Below are 14,278 nucleotides of genomic sequence, written 5' to 3'. Positions count from 1 at the left end.
GCAGCTGTTTGAATGCAGAAAGGAGACCAAGTGAGAAATGTCATAAAGGTAGAAAAGTCCAAATTTGGTACCTCTTATTAGAAATAAGAATTGAGAACAAGGAGTAAAATATAACACTGAGATATGAGCCAAGAGGACTGATGGTGGTGACCTTAATAGTAATAGGATATTTTGGAAGGATGAGGGTTTGGAGGGTAGTGGTTGAATGAGTTCTGTTTTGGACATGTTGAACTTGAGATGCCTGTTTAAGATGTTTAAAAGGCAGTTGATGATGGGAGACTGGAGCTCAGGAGAGAGATTAGAACTGGATATGTAGATCTGGAAATATTCTGAAAATTGAGCTTGTGAGAGCTAACCAAGTGAGAAAATATAGAAAGTAGGGAATGGGGGGGGGGGGGAGATACCTCTTTCCTTAAGAACCATTTATGGGCAGCTAGTCAGGGGGACCTAAATTCAATTATGACGTCTGTACTAGCTGTGTGACTCTGGGTAAGTAGATAATGGTCATCAAGATCTGAATTGGGTGATAAATCCGAGTACTGTGAACTTCAAAGGAGGAGAGGTTGATGATAAGTGTGACTCACTCACTCACAAGTGAAGGTGGAAGGTGAGAGTGGCAAAAGGGAAGAAAGAGGATTACAATTTCCCCACTAGGGCCAGTGAGTTGGGATGTATTGGAGAAAATGCAACCAGCACTGGAAAGAATGGCTAGGTAAGCAGAGTTACCACAAGGAAGTTTCTCATGCAATATGCAAAAGTAAAAAAAAAAAAATGAAGCAAAAGAAGAAGAACAGGCTCCACACTACTTATAACAACCTAAAAGGAAGAAAGAATTGCTAAAGAATTGTGAGGCCAAGAGGGGTTGGAAAGGTGCCATGATATAGTAGGCACTGAAATTAATTTTGATGTAAATTTGTATTAAATTTAACTGGTTGTTTTTGATCAAAGTTAAGTTTTAAATAAAACATTTAATTTTTAAAAAGGGAAGAAATATGCATATTGATGCCTACTAGCTAAAAAACAGGAAAGTGTCCTGGGAGAGGTCCATGTCATTTCACCCCATATATATATATATAATATATATATATTATATATATATATAATATATATACATAACATTTCTGTGGACATGGAGGAATTTGTTGAGTCTGCAGGAATCAGTAACCACATCAACAACTTGGAGAAAGTTGCTGCTGCAACAAGAAATTTCCAGTAATACTCCTTGGAGGCAGCCAAGGCCCGTTTATGAGGCCAGGGTCCAAGGGTTGACCAGCTACTCTCCAAAGACTTAGGCAGCTCCACTGATTCCTTCAGGCCATGGATGTGTCATTTAGGTGTCTAGCAGGCTATTAAGTGACCCACCTGATGTTAAAGGGCTGCAAAAGAAACAATAGCCCAGTCTGAAGCAAAGTACTTTTTAAAGAACTAGCTGGTACAGCTTGAACTACAACCCTTTCTCCGATAGCTAACACCTCTATCCCTGAGCTCTCTGTCACTTCCTCTTGTTCCTCATCTTCCAAACTCAAGGGACAAAGAGGTGACCCTGATAGTTGACTTTAAAAAGACCTGAGGTTTTCACATACATATGATCAGTCATAAATTCTACCCCTCCCCACATACTCATGCTCTAGAACCAAGGCATAGCAATGAAATTGTCCTTTGTATACCTTCCCTGCCCTTCCTTGTCTGTCTGATTCTTTAGTCTTTTGCGATTTCTTCTACTCCTTCAATTCTACCCTTAATTTCTTTTTATGTATTTCATCCATTCATTCATTTATTATTTCTTTATTATGGCAATGGGGTTGAGTGACTTGCCTGAGGCCCCATCTGAACTCCGGTCTTCCTGACTCCAGGGCAGCTCTCTATCCCCTGGCCACCTAGATGCCTCCCTCTACCTTTAATTTCTTTCAGCTCATTTTACTTTTTAAACTAAATTTACTTTTTTTCAATGAACAAAAATCTATTTTCTTTCCTTTTTATGTTCCTTCTTCATTGGAAAAAAGGAAGCACTAACCCTTGTAACAACTAACATATTTGGACAAAATGACTTTCCACGTCGATTATGCCCCAAATTATGTGTCTCCTACTTTACATTGAAGCCATTAACTTCATATTTGAAAATAGGGATATCTTACAGGGTTATTATGAGAATCAAATGAAATATTTGTAAAGTGATTTGCAAACCTTAAAGTGCCACAAAATGCTAGTTATTATTATTATTATTATTACCATATTGAGCTGTTTTATGCAACCCAAAGTTATCAATTCCTTAGGAGTTGGGTAGAAGACATTTTTCTTAGTGAATGTTAGGCAGGTCACTTTAGGTCCTCTATTTATCACTATAAACAAGGAAAGTTTAGCTATTATACTTTCATCCAAAAGCCAAATCTTAAGTAACTAAAATCATTCACAAATATTAACTCAAGGCCTGGAAAATGACAGCTCTGAGCCTAGTCTTGCTACTTAATATCTTCTCTCTCCCATCTTCCCATGATAAAGACCTCCCTTTCCCTTTCCAAAGCTAGCTCCAGATTTCAGTTTCAAAGAGTCTATAGAATAGATGGTCAAGACCTGGGTTAAATCCACCAAGTCTGTCTTTCAAGAACATGCATTAATTTTACAGCCAGAGGACTTGGATTTGAATCCTGGTGCTGCTATTTATTAGCTATGTGACAAGTCACATAGATGAAGATTTTCTGAGATGTTACCAGGCTATTAATGAAGGTGATGTGGAGTAGTTGGAAAAATATTATATTTAGAGTCAAGGGTTCTAGGATTCTCATTCCAGCTTAGCCCTTCCCTAACTAGGTCTCTTCATTTCTCTGGGCCTCAGTTTTCTTCTACTTAAAATGAAGAGGTTAGACAAGATGGTCTCTAAGGTTTCTTCCTGCTCTAAATCTCTGCATCCTAGATGAAATAGTCATGGGACCATAGACTGAAAACCAAAAGTAACTGCAGAAGCCATCAAGTCCAACACCCTCATTTTACAAATGAGGAAATTGAAACAGAGAGGTTGACCAAGTTGGGGCAAGCTGGATCACCCAGCTGGCAGATGACTGAGGTAGAATTTGAACACATCTTCCTGACTCTTCAGTCCAGTGCCACATCTATCAAACCAAGCTTTCTCCAAACTTGCTCTTTTTGCTCCTCCTTCATTCCTCCCCATACTCCCATAACCCCCAACTCAAAGGAAACAGGGCCAGCTCTGACAGGGAGCTGGTGACTTCCCAGTTAACAATAAATAAGGCAGCCTTCTCTGAAATTCTCCTACTATGGAGTTCAGGTTTTAACTATCCCCCAGGTTATGGGAAATAAAACTTCAAAGAAGGGGGAGATCCTTCCATCCCAGGAGCCTTTCCTTTTCTAACCCTGATCTGAGAAATCATAAGTATTTCACTAAACTCCATCCAACAAAGAAATGAAGCTAGTATCTGGAGGATGCCCCTCCACTCACCCTCTGAGACCTGAATGACCAGGAGGGCAGCAGTAGCCAGGACAGCTGCTCCTGTTGGCCCCATTGCTCTCCCCTCCAGTCTCCTCCTGTGAGCTGGCTTGCAGGAAGAAAGACTCAGGTGTGCCGGAGTCCAGAGGGTGGATGGAGAGATTAGTGAGCTGAGCCCCGCCTCCAGAGGTGTTGCTGTCATACATTTTTCATATATCTTTTCCTGGGGGAAGTTGTATTGGACCACTGGCCTGACAAGGTTCAAGGGAACACACACAGACACACAGACACACAGACACAGACACACAGACACACAGACACACAGACACACACACACACACACACACACACACACACACACACAGACCAGGTAGATAAATAAAGATTATTTCCTTCTAGTTACCTTGGATATGGAGCTTAAATGGCATTTAAAAAGTCAGAGGGCATGGTTTCACAGTCTGACTTTGGTACTTTCTAGCTGTGTGACCTTGGGCAAATCGCTTAACCTCCTCTCTGGGATTTAGTTCAATGTAAGAAGTCATTTTTTTTTTTTACTTCACGCACATATAGGCATCATTGTAAAAAATGAATTCTAAAATATGTGGTGATAATTTTTTCAATCTTATTTTTCTAGAGCTTTTTTCAACACTTATATGAAACAAAGAAAAAAAAAATCCCATTTGATTTATGTCGATCCATGCAAGGCAATGGGATTAAATGACTTGTTCAAGGTCACGCAGCTAAGTAATTATTAAGCACCTGAAGACAGATTTGAATTCAGGTCCCCCTGATTCCAAGGCCAGTGCTCAATCCACTATGCCACCTAGCTGCCCATAAATGATTCTTAGGGAAAGAGGTATTTATCTTTTTTTTTTATACCTCTGTACCTATCTAGCCACAATTTCCTTTGATATTCATCTGTAAAATGGACTCTAAATCAATGATCTCTTGATTTCATGTAATTTAACAATCATAGATTAAGTCCTTACTATATGCTGTGCCAGACACTAGAAGAGTTATGAAGTTTAGCTAAGACCCTCCTCTCATGCTTATAAAGTCTAACAAGGGGAATAAAAATACATTCCCAGAGAACCAGGATACATAAGCATATCAGAGAATAGGCAAAGAAAGACACAAAGGGAGAAGACTGCCACCAGTATGGGTTTGGGGTTAGTCTTTAATGATTAAAAAGTCATCAGTTACTTAAAGATAAATGTATGTGTTTATCAAAGTTTTTCTTTACTTAATTTTTTCACTTATTGCCAAAGAGAGATGCTAATTCCCAAGGCAATGGACAAATGATGAAAAAATAAAAGAACAGAGGAAGATCACTTCTGACTCCATTAACATTAGACTGAAGTCTAATGTTGCCTACTTTTTTCTTTAGAACAGATCTATGATTTTGTCAATGGAGGGACCACTTAGAATTAAAACTCCTTCCATCACAATAGACCAGTATTTTCTCTATAACTTGTAGTTCTATAGAATTTCCTCAACACAAAGAGGTTAAGTATCTTCCTAATTCCATATCAGAGAAAGGACTTGAAGTCATATACTCTTTTTTTTTTGTTTTTGTTTTTGCAAGGCAGTGGGGTTAAGTGGCTTGCAAGTACTTGCAAGATTAAAAAAAATCCTTAGAAAAGCTAAGAAACCTTGGCATACTTATTTCAGAGGTGGTAAAGAAGGTGGAAATGTCATTAAAGGAATGTGGATGGAGAGAAACTAGGTGGAAAAAAAGATATAGTTATGAAAGAGCTAACTAAGAAGCTCTTTCTTCCTTTAAGACTTAACTCAGAAAAAGTCCCCTGACTTGTTCTATTTTTTGTTTGTCTTTTGTACCCTCAGCAGTTGGCTCAGGGCCTTGTGTATGTGTGTGTGTGTGTGCGCGTGCGCACACACACACACACACACACACACACATACACACAACACTGTCAAGTTTAAAGTTTGAAAGATCAAGAGATTGTATCTATTCCTGTGAGTTCTTCTTGTGTCTTTATGAGACAATTTTTATCTCATTCTTGGAGAAACATCTTTTTGGAGTTTTTGTGGAGTCTACCTCATTACTTCCCACCATATTTCATTGGATGATATAGGTATTGTTGTTGTTATATAAAAACACACACATACACACACACATACACATACATACATACACATACATTACTGCTTTTTGGTTCTTCCCTTCTTTCCTTATGAATATTCCTAGTTCCAGAGGGTACTCTTTTCTTTATCAGCTGTGTATTAAATCATTTCAGAGAGAACCCTTTAGAGAGAAAGCTAACTTGACATGTAATTACGTATCCCTTACTTAGAGCATATCAAAAAACTAGTTAGCTTTATATAACTTATGATTTTAACCATATTTTCTAGATCTTTTCGAGATTTTTTGGAGATCTTAGGTATCTACTAAAGCAACTCCTTCTCAAATGGATTATTTTAGAAATGAGTTAGAAACACATTCCTTGCATCCTTTACTTTTCTAAACTTAAGAGGTATTTTTTTCTTTTCTGTTTCAATTTTAGATTGATTATGATTTAATTTAAGTCACCATTTTTATTGTTGTTCAGCCATTTCAGTCATGTCTGTTTCTTCATGATTTCATTGGAATTTTCTTGGCAAAGATACTGGAGTGGTTTGCCATTTCCTTCAGATCAGGGTTAAGTGCTTGCCCAGGATCATACAACTACCCCTAAACTGCATTTAGAAGAGAGATTTTATTAGTACTGGTTAATCTTATAAGTTAAGAAAATTTTCCTTCTATTCTAGGCAAGTAGATGGCAGAGTGAATGAAGCCCTGGGACTGGGAATCAGAAATACTTGAACTGAAATCCTATCTCAGACATGTATTAGTTGGGTGAGTTTGGATAAATCTCTCAATATTTCTCTACCTTGGCTACAAAAAATATGGGAATAAGAAAAACATTAATCTTCTAGGGCTGTTGAGAAGATCAAATTATATAATATTTATAAAGTCTTAGCATGGTGTCTGGCATATAGTTTGTCACTTAATAAATTCTTTCCTTCACCCTCAATAATTTGTGCTTTTAATTTTCACTTTGATATGATGATATTTACTTCTAAATAAGCATCATAGTTTTTAATTTCTTTTTCATTCTAGATACAATTTTTTAATTTTATCCCTATAAATGATTTTTAAGAAGTTTTAGGAAGGCAAATACTTTATTTTTTTAATATAAGAAGCTTTTTTTAAACTAATTAATATTAATTTGGAAATCTGATGTTCAAGGACCAGAAACTGAATACTGTTAAAATCTTTTTCTGACCTAAATATTTGTTGTAAAGTATTGAAATAGGGCTACATATCCCCAAAAGATCAAAGTAATTGGAAAATGACCCATGTGGGCAAAAAATGTGCCAAAAATACACATAGTATTTTTACAGACACTTATAATAGTTCTTGTTGTAGAGGCAAAGAACTAAAAAACTAAGGAAGGGGGATGTCTAGCAATTTGGGGAAATGACTGAATAAAACATGGTGCCCAAACATAATGGAAAGGTTTCAGAGAAATGAGATTTGTATGAATTGACAGAGTAAAATAAAGAAAATGAGAACAATTTATACATCATCATGAAGATAAACAACTTGACAGACTTAAAAATTTTGGTTGATGTAATGACCAAATGCAATTTCAAAGGACTAACAATGAAGTATACTACTTACCTTCTAAGAGAAGCAATGGATACAAGATGTGGAATGAGACCTACAGTTTTTGGATCTGGTCATAGGAGAAATTTATTTTACTTGACTATATTTTTACATTTTTTTTCTTTTTATCAGATGGGAGCTGGGTGAGAAAGAGCTAAAAATAAATGTCTAGCAATTGAAAGTAATTAAGTTTAATATGAAAAATAAGAAATGGGACACCAGGGATTGTTCCAGAATGCAATATTGGATAAGTATAGAAACCTGACTCACCAGGAACATGTATTTCTAAACCAAAGATTATCTACTAGTTAGAGCAGGGAGAAGTTCCCTGTATACCAGAGATGTCCAATCAAACATACATTCAGCTATACCAGACCAGACTTTTTTCACATCCATACAATCTGGCCAAATGCAACTAGGCATGTTTTCCATGCTCACATTTCTCTTTCTACCTCACAATCTAGGTAAATTATCAAATCAGTATAAACATAACTTCTGGAAAAGTTATGCTTTGTGGGTCATCTTGCTTCCCTGTGATTCTTCAAACTGAAAAGCCTTTGGTCTGTCAAGAATGTTGTCTCCCTCTATCCAAATGTAGGCTTCTTGAGGGCAGGAACCACCTCACTTTTTCCATTTGTCTTCCCATCACTGAGCACAGTGCCTTGTAATTGTCTAACAAATGCGTTTTCATTCATATTGATTGAATGGAACAGATTGGAAAGATACAGATGAGCTAAGTTCTCCCTGGGGCTCTCCCATGGTAGAGAAGAAAGTGAGGCTCAGGGTAATGGTCAAATCAGGCACATTTCTCTGAGGAGTGAATACTAGAAATAGATCTTCCCTCAAAGAACCACAATCACTTGGTTACTCACCAAATTGGTTCAAAAAACAAATCTTTATTCTACGGCTAAAGATTCACAACCATTGCAGATATTCAAGAGAAGAAAGACATAAGTCTTGAAGACAATTCTGAAAGAGAAAGTTCTCAAAATGCTTTGACCAAGAACAGCATCTCTGGCACAAATTTGTGGCCTTCTGAGGTAGATACTTTGAAGGGGACAATATTCATTTAGATGTATAAGTTTTGGTTTGTTTATGAGGAGGAACAACACAGCTTAATGAAAAAAGAGTTGACCTTAATGATAGTAAGGTCTGTGTATAATATGTATAATGTGCCCTCCCTCTGATATAGACTCTGCATGACCCTGGGCAAATCACTCCACATCTAAGTTGTACTTTCCTATATTAATGAAATCACAAATCTAGTCCTAAGCTCGTTGTTTATTAGAAAACTAGTCTTTGTTCTCTTTTCCCTGGGAATGGTAATAGTTAAGAATGTTAATATGTTGTCATATTATTTTTAAAATTTCCTGAAAGTAGGATCATAAAGGAAAGAAATATACAAGAAATTTTTGATGGGTGAAGAAGGGGAAGGACAACCTGACTGCAAATCTACTATGTACAACTTGTTATTCCTTTTAAATATATAATAAAGTTATCATTTTTTTCCTTCCCTTCCATCTTAGAGTGGGCTACCATTAGTCACAAATAGGCATATTAATATATATATATATATATTAAAAAGAAGACATTTATATGGTAACTTTATTAGATATTTAAAACATATATATGAAAAATTATTTTGTACATGACTTATATTTAGCAGTTTTTTCCCTCTTGATGCAGATAGTGTCTTTCCTCATATGTCCTCTATAGTTAATTTGGATATTGATTGAAGAATGGCTGAACAAGTTGTAATATATAATTGTGATGGAATACTACTGTGTTATAAGAAATGAGAAACCTAATGATCTTAGAAAAACATGGAAAGATTTGCATGAAATAATGAAGAGTGAGTGACAGGGTGACATCTATTTCATGGTTGGAAGATAAGAGCTGATTCTATAAGATTAAAATTCTCTTTCCTATCAGTTTAAGAAATTATCTAGAATGGCCACTTTTAGAGTCACTGCTTTGGGTTTTAAGGCTTTGTATCTCTAGGAGATCCTGGTCAAAATGTTCATTCAAATTTACTAATCCAAAATTTTCACATTAGCTCCATTACCTGAAAGGTCTATGAGGAATATAAGGATGGTGAATTTTCATGAGGAAAGGAAGTATTGATGAGAGATGTTAGAGGCAGGAATATAATGTGCCACCTGGGAATGCAACCAGGCCTGTCATTTCACTGGTATGGAATATTTCTGGATAGGAAATTTCCTCTTTCAATATATATCAGCAGTTGTTCTACAATCTGAATTGTACTAGAAAGTTGAAATAGTACTAAAAAGTTGCCCAGGATAATGGATAGATTAAATAATTTGTCCAGGTCACCCATTATGTTAACCTTCCTAACCCAAGCCTTCCTATTTCTGAAGTCAGCACTTTGTCCACTGCATCATGCTGCTTAGAGAGTTCTTGAAGTTGTATAATGGGAGGCCCTAGCACAATATTGCATTGCAATTGATCTGTAGCATGATCTGTAATAAAAAAGGAGGTAGCAAAATAGGAAAAAAGGTGAGGGGCCCTGAAGACAAACTTTGACTATGGAATCATTTTGTTTGGGCATGACCTTCTTCAAGATCAACCAAGTGGAAAGCATTTGTGCAACAGGACTGGCAGTGATAAAAAAGAGAAAACAGGAAACTCTAGAGGAATCATGAGATTAAAATCACTGAAAAGAGCAACTAAACAGAACTTAGGCTATTTGTATGATTTCTCATCTTGAAAAGTTTCTGGCAAAAGAGAACACAGAAGTTACTAAAACTTTTTTCTTACAAGGGAAGTCAAACTATTTCTACCTCAAGGAAATGAAATGTAAACTTTCCATTGGCACAAGCAGATACATTATTACAATGGGCACTTGTCTCATACCGAGTATGAATGTTTAAGGTCAGATGAGAAGTAAGGGAATAAGGAAGGTGATTACTTAATACAGAATTGAACTTTTACAATACACAGAATCAGACAAATGAAGCTCCCTTTCTGCTGTGGTTATATGGTTGTGGGAAGGGCACTGGTTAGAGAGTTGGAAGTTCTAGTTTAGAATCCTTTGCTTCTTTCAAAGCACAGTTCATATGCCACCTCTGAGGACAGAATCAAAAACCCACATTCTCTTTTACCCACTTCCTTAAATTTAAGTATAGGGATTATTGGTATTGGTATTGGTATTGGTACTGGGTGCTAACCCAACCACAAGGGTGTCCTGGTAACATGACCATAGTTCCTAACAAAGCCCTTCCTTTTGTGTTTATCACTCTTGACCATTTTGACTCATCTGTAGCTTAAAGAATTACTAGGTACTAGGCATCTTAATTTCATTTTGTTTTTCATTGAGGATGATGAACAAGAATTCTTCTATTTTAGGGGTGGCTAGGTGGCACCTATCTAGTGGATAGAGCACCAGCCCTAGAGTCAAGAGTACCTGAGTTCAAATCTGGCCTCAGACACTTAATAATTACCTAGCTGTGTGGCCCTGGGCAAGCTACTTAACCCCATTCGCCTTGCAAAAAAAACTAAAAAGAAAAAAAGAATTCTTCTTTTCTAAAATAATAGCTATATATTGACTTTTCATCAAACTGACTAGAATGGAAATTAGAATAATGATCAATAGCTGGACTTGGAATAATTCTCAGAGTCAGAGTGGTGGGGGAAGGAAATTGTTAGGAGCAAAATTATGTAAAATTTCTTTTGTTATCCTTAAAACAAAACAAATTATTCTCTAATTGAGATGAAATACAATGTTAGAGTTGGAAGTGACCTTTAGAGAGATCTAATCCATCTGTCTCTATTCTTCTGATGAGAAAACCGAGTACCTTAGAGATGAAGTGACTTGACTAAGGTTCAAAGGTAAAAAGTATTAGAAGAAGAATTTGGACCCAAGTCATCTACTTCCAAATCCACAATTCTTTCCACCATTCCATACTGTCTCTCTCAGAAATATTTTTGTCCTAAGGGGAAGCCTGCAGGACAACAAGGTAAGGTCCTTCTGTGTGGTATGATTCCATGACAGATTTATATTCTACCATTACGTTTATGAAGGATTGTGTGCCATCTGTGCCAAAGTAAATAAAAAGAGGAGAATGGGTTACTTATCAGTAGCAAGAGAACTAGAAACCTAGAATTATATGGGGATTTCCCTGGTTCTGAATTTCCTATTCCTGGTTAACACTATATTATCCCTTCCAGTGACAGTTAGTTTCGCTCTTTCTACATCTTTTCAAGATAACTGAATCATGGGGCAGCTAGGTGGCACAGTGGATAGAGCACCTGCCTTCGAGTCAGTAGTACCTGTGTTCAAATCCAGCCTCAGACACTTAATAATTACCTAGCTGTGTGGTCTTGGGCAAGCCACTTAACCCCATTGCCTTGAAAAAAACTAAAAAAAAAAAGAACTGAATCATCACAAATTAAATACATCATCTCTATATGAGGCAGTTAGTGTTATCTCCATAATGTGGACAAGCACAGAGGTTAATTGAATTTTTTTAGATCATACAGAAAGTCTGAGTCATTAAACTGGAAAGGAATTTTAATAACTTGACTAGTCTATTCTCCAATTAGAAAAGAACTGCTTATAAACCATTTTACCTGAAGTTCTTCCAGGAAATTGAAAGTTCTCAGGAAGATGCAGTTATTTATCCTCCAAGAAATGAGGAAACTGAGCCATAGGTGAGAGATCATCCTGTAAGGTTCAGAGAAAGAGGAAAAGAAAAATGTTGATTGGTGGGTTCTTGCTGAAAGGTCCTGAGGAGACCAATCGCTACCTATACCACCACCATTCTGCAACATCAGTAGCAGCAGAAGAAGCAGATAACATTTATATAGCATGTTGTTGTTTGAAGAGGACAATATAGATGTATGGAAAATTCTCTAGCCAACTTAAAAGTTTAAAAAGCATGCACAGCATGGAAATAAGGTAAAGTAACAGAGAAGAAAAAACAAGAGCCCAGAATGATACTATAAGAATAGTAACAGTGATATTAATACTCAACTGAGGCTGGCAAGGGATACTAAAGACCAGAAGAATGGGTGGAGGAGAGAATATCTATATCAGGGAAAACATGAGGATCAGAGCAAGGCTAGGACTGTTACTCAGAATGGTTGGTAACAAAACTGTTGACAAAGAAGAGAGCAGAAACTCTCAATTATCATTTTACTTATGTTTTCCCTGACAAAGAGAATGAAGTTTAGATGTGGAAAGAACAGAACAAAAATGGCTATTGGATTGTGTCAATTTTGCAGGCTTGTAGAGAAATGAAAACAGAAAACTTTCATGAAATTCTCAGGGTTATTCTACTCTACTAATTAGCACTAATTATTCTCCAAAAAAGGCATTTTGGGGGTGGAGCCAAGATGATGGAATGGAGGTAGGAACTCCCAGACCATTCTAAATACCTCTAAACAATGAGTCTAACCAAATTCTAGAATGACAGAACCCTCAAAAAAGACTGAGTGAAACAATTTTCCAGCCCAAGACAATTTGGAAGATCTGTGGGAGGGGTCTGGAGGTAGAAAGGGACTGCAGCACAGCCTGGACCAGACATCCAGGAACAGAGCACAGCATCTGGGGGCAACTGGGTCCTGGGCAGCAGTAGTGGTTTCTAGACCTTTCAGTCCAGGGATTACAAAAGACAAATTGTAATGTCAGTGGGAAAACTCTGCCACCACCAGAATGGGAGGGGAACCCAGTCCAGCACAGGTCTCAGTGCAGACCTGGCCCAGGGGACCAGGGGAGCCTCTTGGTAGCTGCTCCCAGAGTGCTCAGTCCATGGACAGTAAGGGGGTTGGGGGAGATTGCAGGTTTTTGTTATCCCTGAGGCAGGACTCTGAGTCTTTGCCCATACTCAGATCCAGATTACAGTCTGGGACCCCAGTCTCAGGAAAAGGAGCTTCACTGCCATAGCAGAGCAGGAACTCTCTTCATGGTTCCAGGACAGAGAGAGGATTGCTTGTGGTCACTCACAGACTGGAGCCCCTCATAAGACTTTGGAGGAATTGCAGTCCCTGGGGGGGGGTGTTCCTGCAAACAGCAAAAACCCTCAAAAGCTTGGGACAGTGCATTCTTCACTCTGGAAGCAGAGCCCTACCTTAACAAAGAGTTAAAAATCAAATCACAGGCTGGGGAAATGAGCAAACAACAGAAAAAAATCCAACCATAGTCAATTATTTTGATCACTTGGAAGATCAAAATCCATAAGATAACAAAATCAAAACTTCTGTGTTCAAAGTCTCCAAAAAAAAAAAGGATGAATTAGTCTCAGATTATGGAAGAGCTCAAAAAATATTTTGAAAATCAACTAAGGGAGGTAGAGGAAAAATTGAGAAGAGAAATAAAAGTGATGCAGGAAAAGGAGATCAAAAAGTACTGAAGAAAATAACATCTTAAAAAAACACTTTGGGTCAAATGGAAAAAGCAGCCCAAAAGGTCAGTGAGGAGAAGAATGCCTCAAGAAGCAGAATTCATGAGATGGAAAAGGAGATACAAAAGTTCTCTGAAGAAAATAATTATTTCAAATGTGTGGAGCTGAGGGAAGCAGATGACTTTGTGAGAAATCAAGAAACAATAAAACAAAACCAAAAGATTGAAAAATTAGAAAAGAATGTAAGTAGAGTATCTTACTGGAAAAACAGCTGACCTAGAAAACTGATCCAGAAGAAATAATTTTAAAATTATTGGACTACCAATTAACCAACTTAAGAGTTTTAAAAACATGCATAGAATGGAAATAAGGCAAAGTAACAGAGAAGAAAATACAAGAGCCTAGAAAGATACTATAAGAATAGTAACAATGATATTAACACTCAACTGAGGCTGACTTGCAGCTCATTATGTCAAAAAAAAATGGCCCTAGACTTCATTTTTCAAGGAATAATCCAGGAAAACTGCCCTGATATTCTAGAAGCAGAAGGTAAAATAGAAATTGAGAGAATCCACTGATCACCTCCTGAAAGAGAACCCAAAATTAAAAACTCCCAGGAATATTATAGCCAAATTTCAGAACTCCCAAATCAAGGAGAAAATATTACAAGCAGCCAGAAAGAAACAATACAAATATGATGAAACTAATCAGGATAACAAAAGATTCAGAAGCTTCTATAATTAAGGGCTTGTAGGGCTTGGAATATGATAGTCAAAAGAGCTTGGATTACAATCAAGAATCAAC

At 37.1% G+C, this 14,278-nt stretch overlaps 1 protein-coding gene across 1 annotated transcript in view; it reads right to left on the bottom strand.

Moving 5' to 3' along the window:
- The window catches only part of CCL28 (C-C motif chemokine ligand 28), a 32,338-nt gene extending 28,679 nt beyond the window's left edge, over positions 1-3,659 (bottom strand). The window contains exon 1 of the mRNA XM_074208568.1: positions 3,455-3,659. Within this exon, the coding sequence (XP_074064669.1) occupies positions 3,455-3,644 (190 nt within the window). The 5' untranslated portion in view covers positions 3,645-3,659. The remainder of the gene's footprint in view (positions 1-3,454) is intronic.
- Positions 3,660-14,278: the final 10,619 nt, after the last annotated feature.

The sequence above is a fragment of the Macrotis lagotis genome, chromosome X (assembly GCF_037893015.1).
Source record: "Macrotis lagotis isolate mMagLag1 chromosome X, bilby.v1.9.chrom.fasta, whole genome shotgun sequence".
In the NCBI taxonomy this organism is placed as follows: domain Eukaryota; kingdom Metazoa; phylum Chordata; class Mammalia; order Peramelemorphia; family Peramelidae; genus Macrotis; species Macrotis lagotis.
Note: the sequence above shows the minus strand (reverse complement) of the source record. Positions and strands in the feature narration are given on the sequence as shown.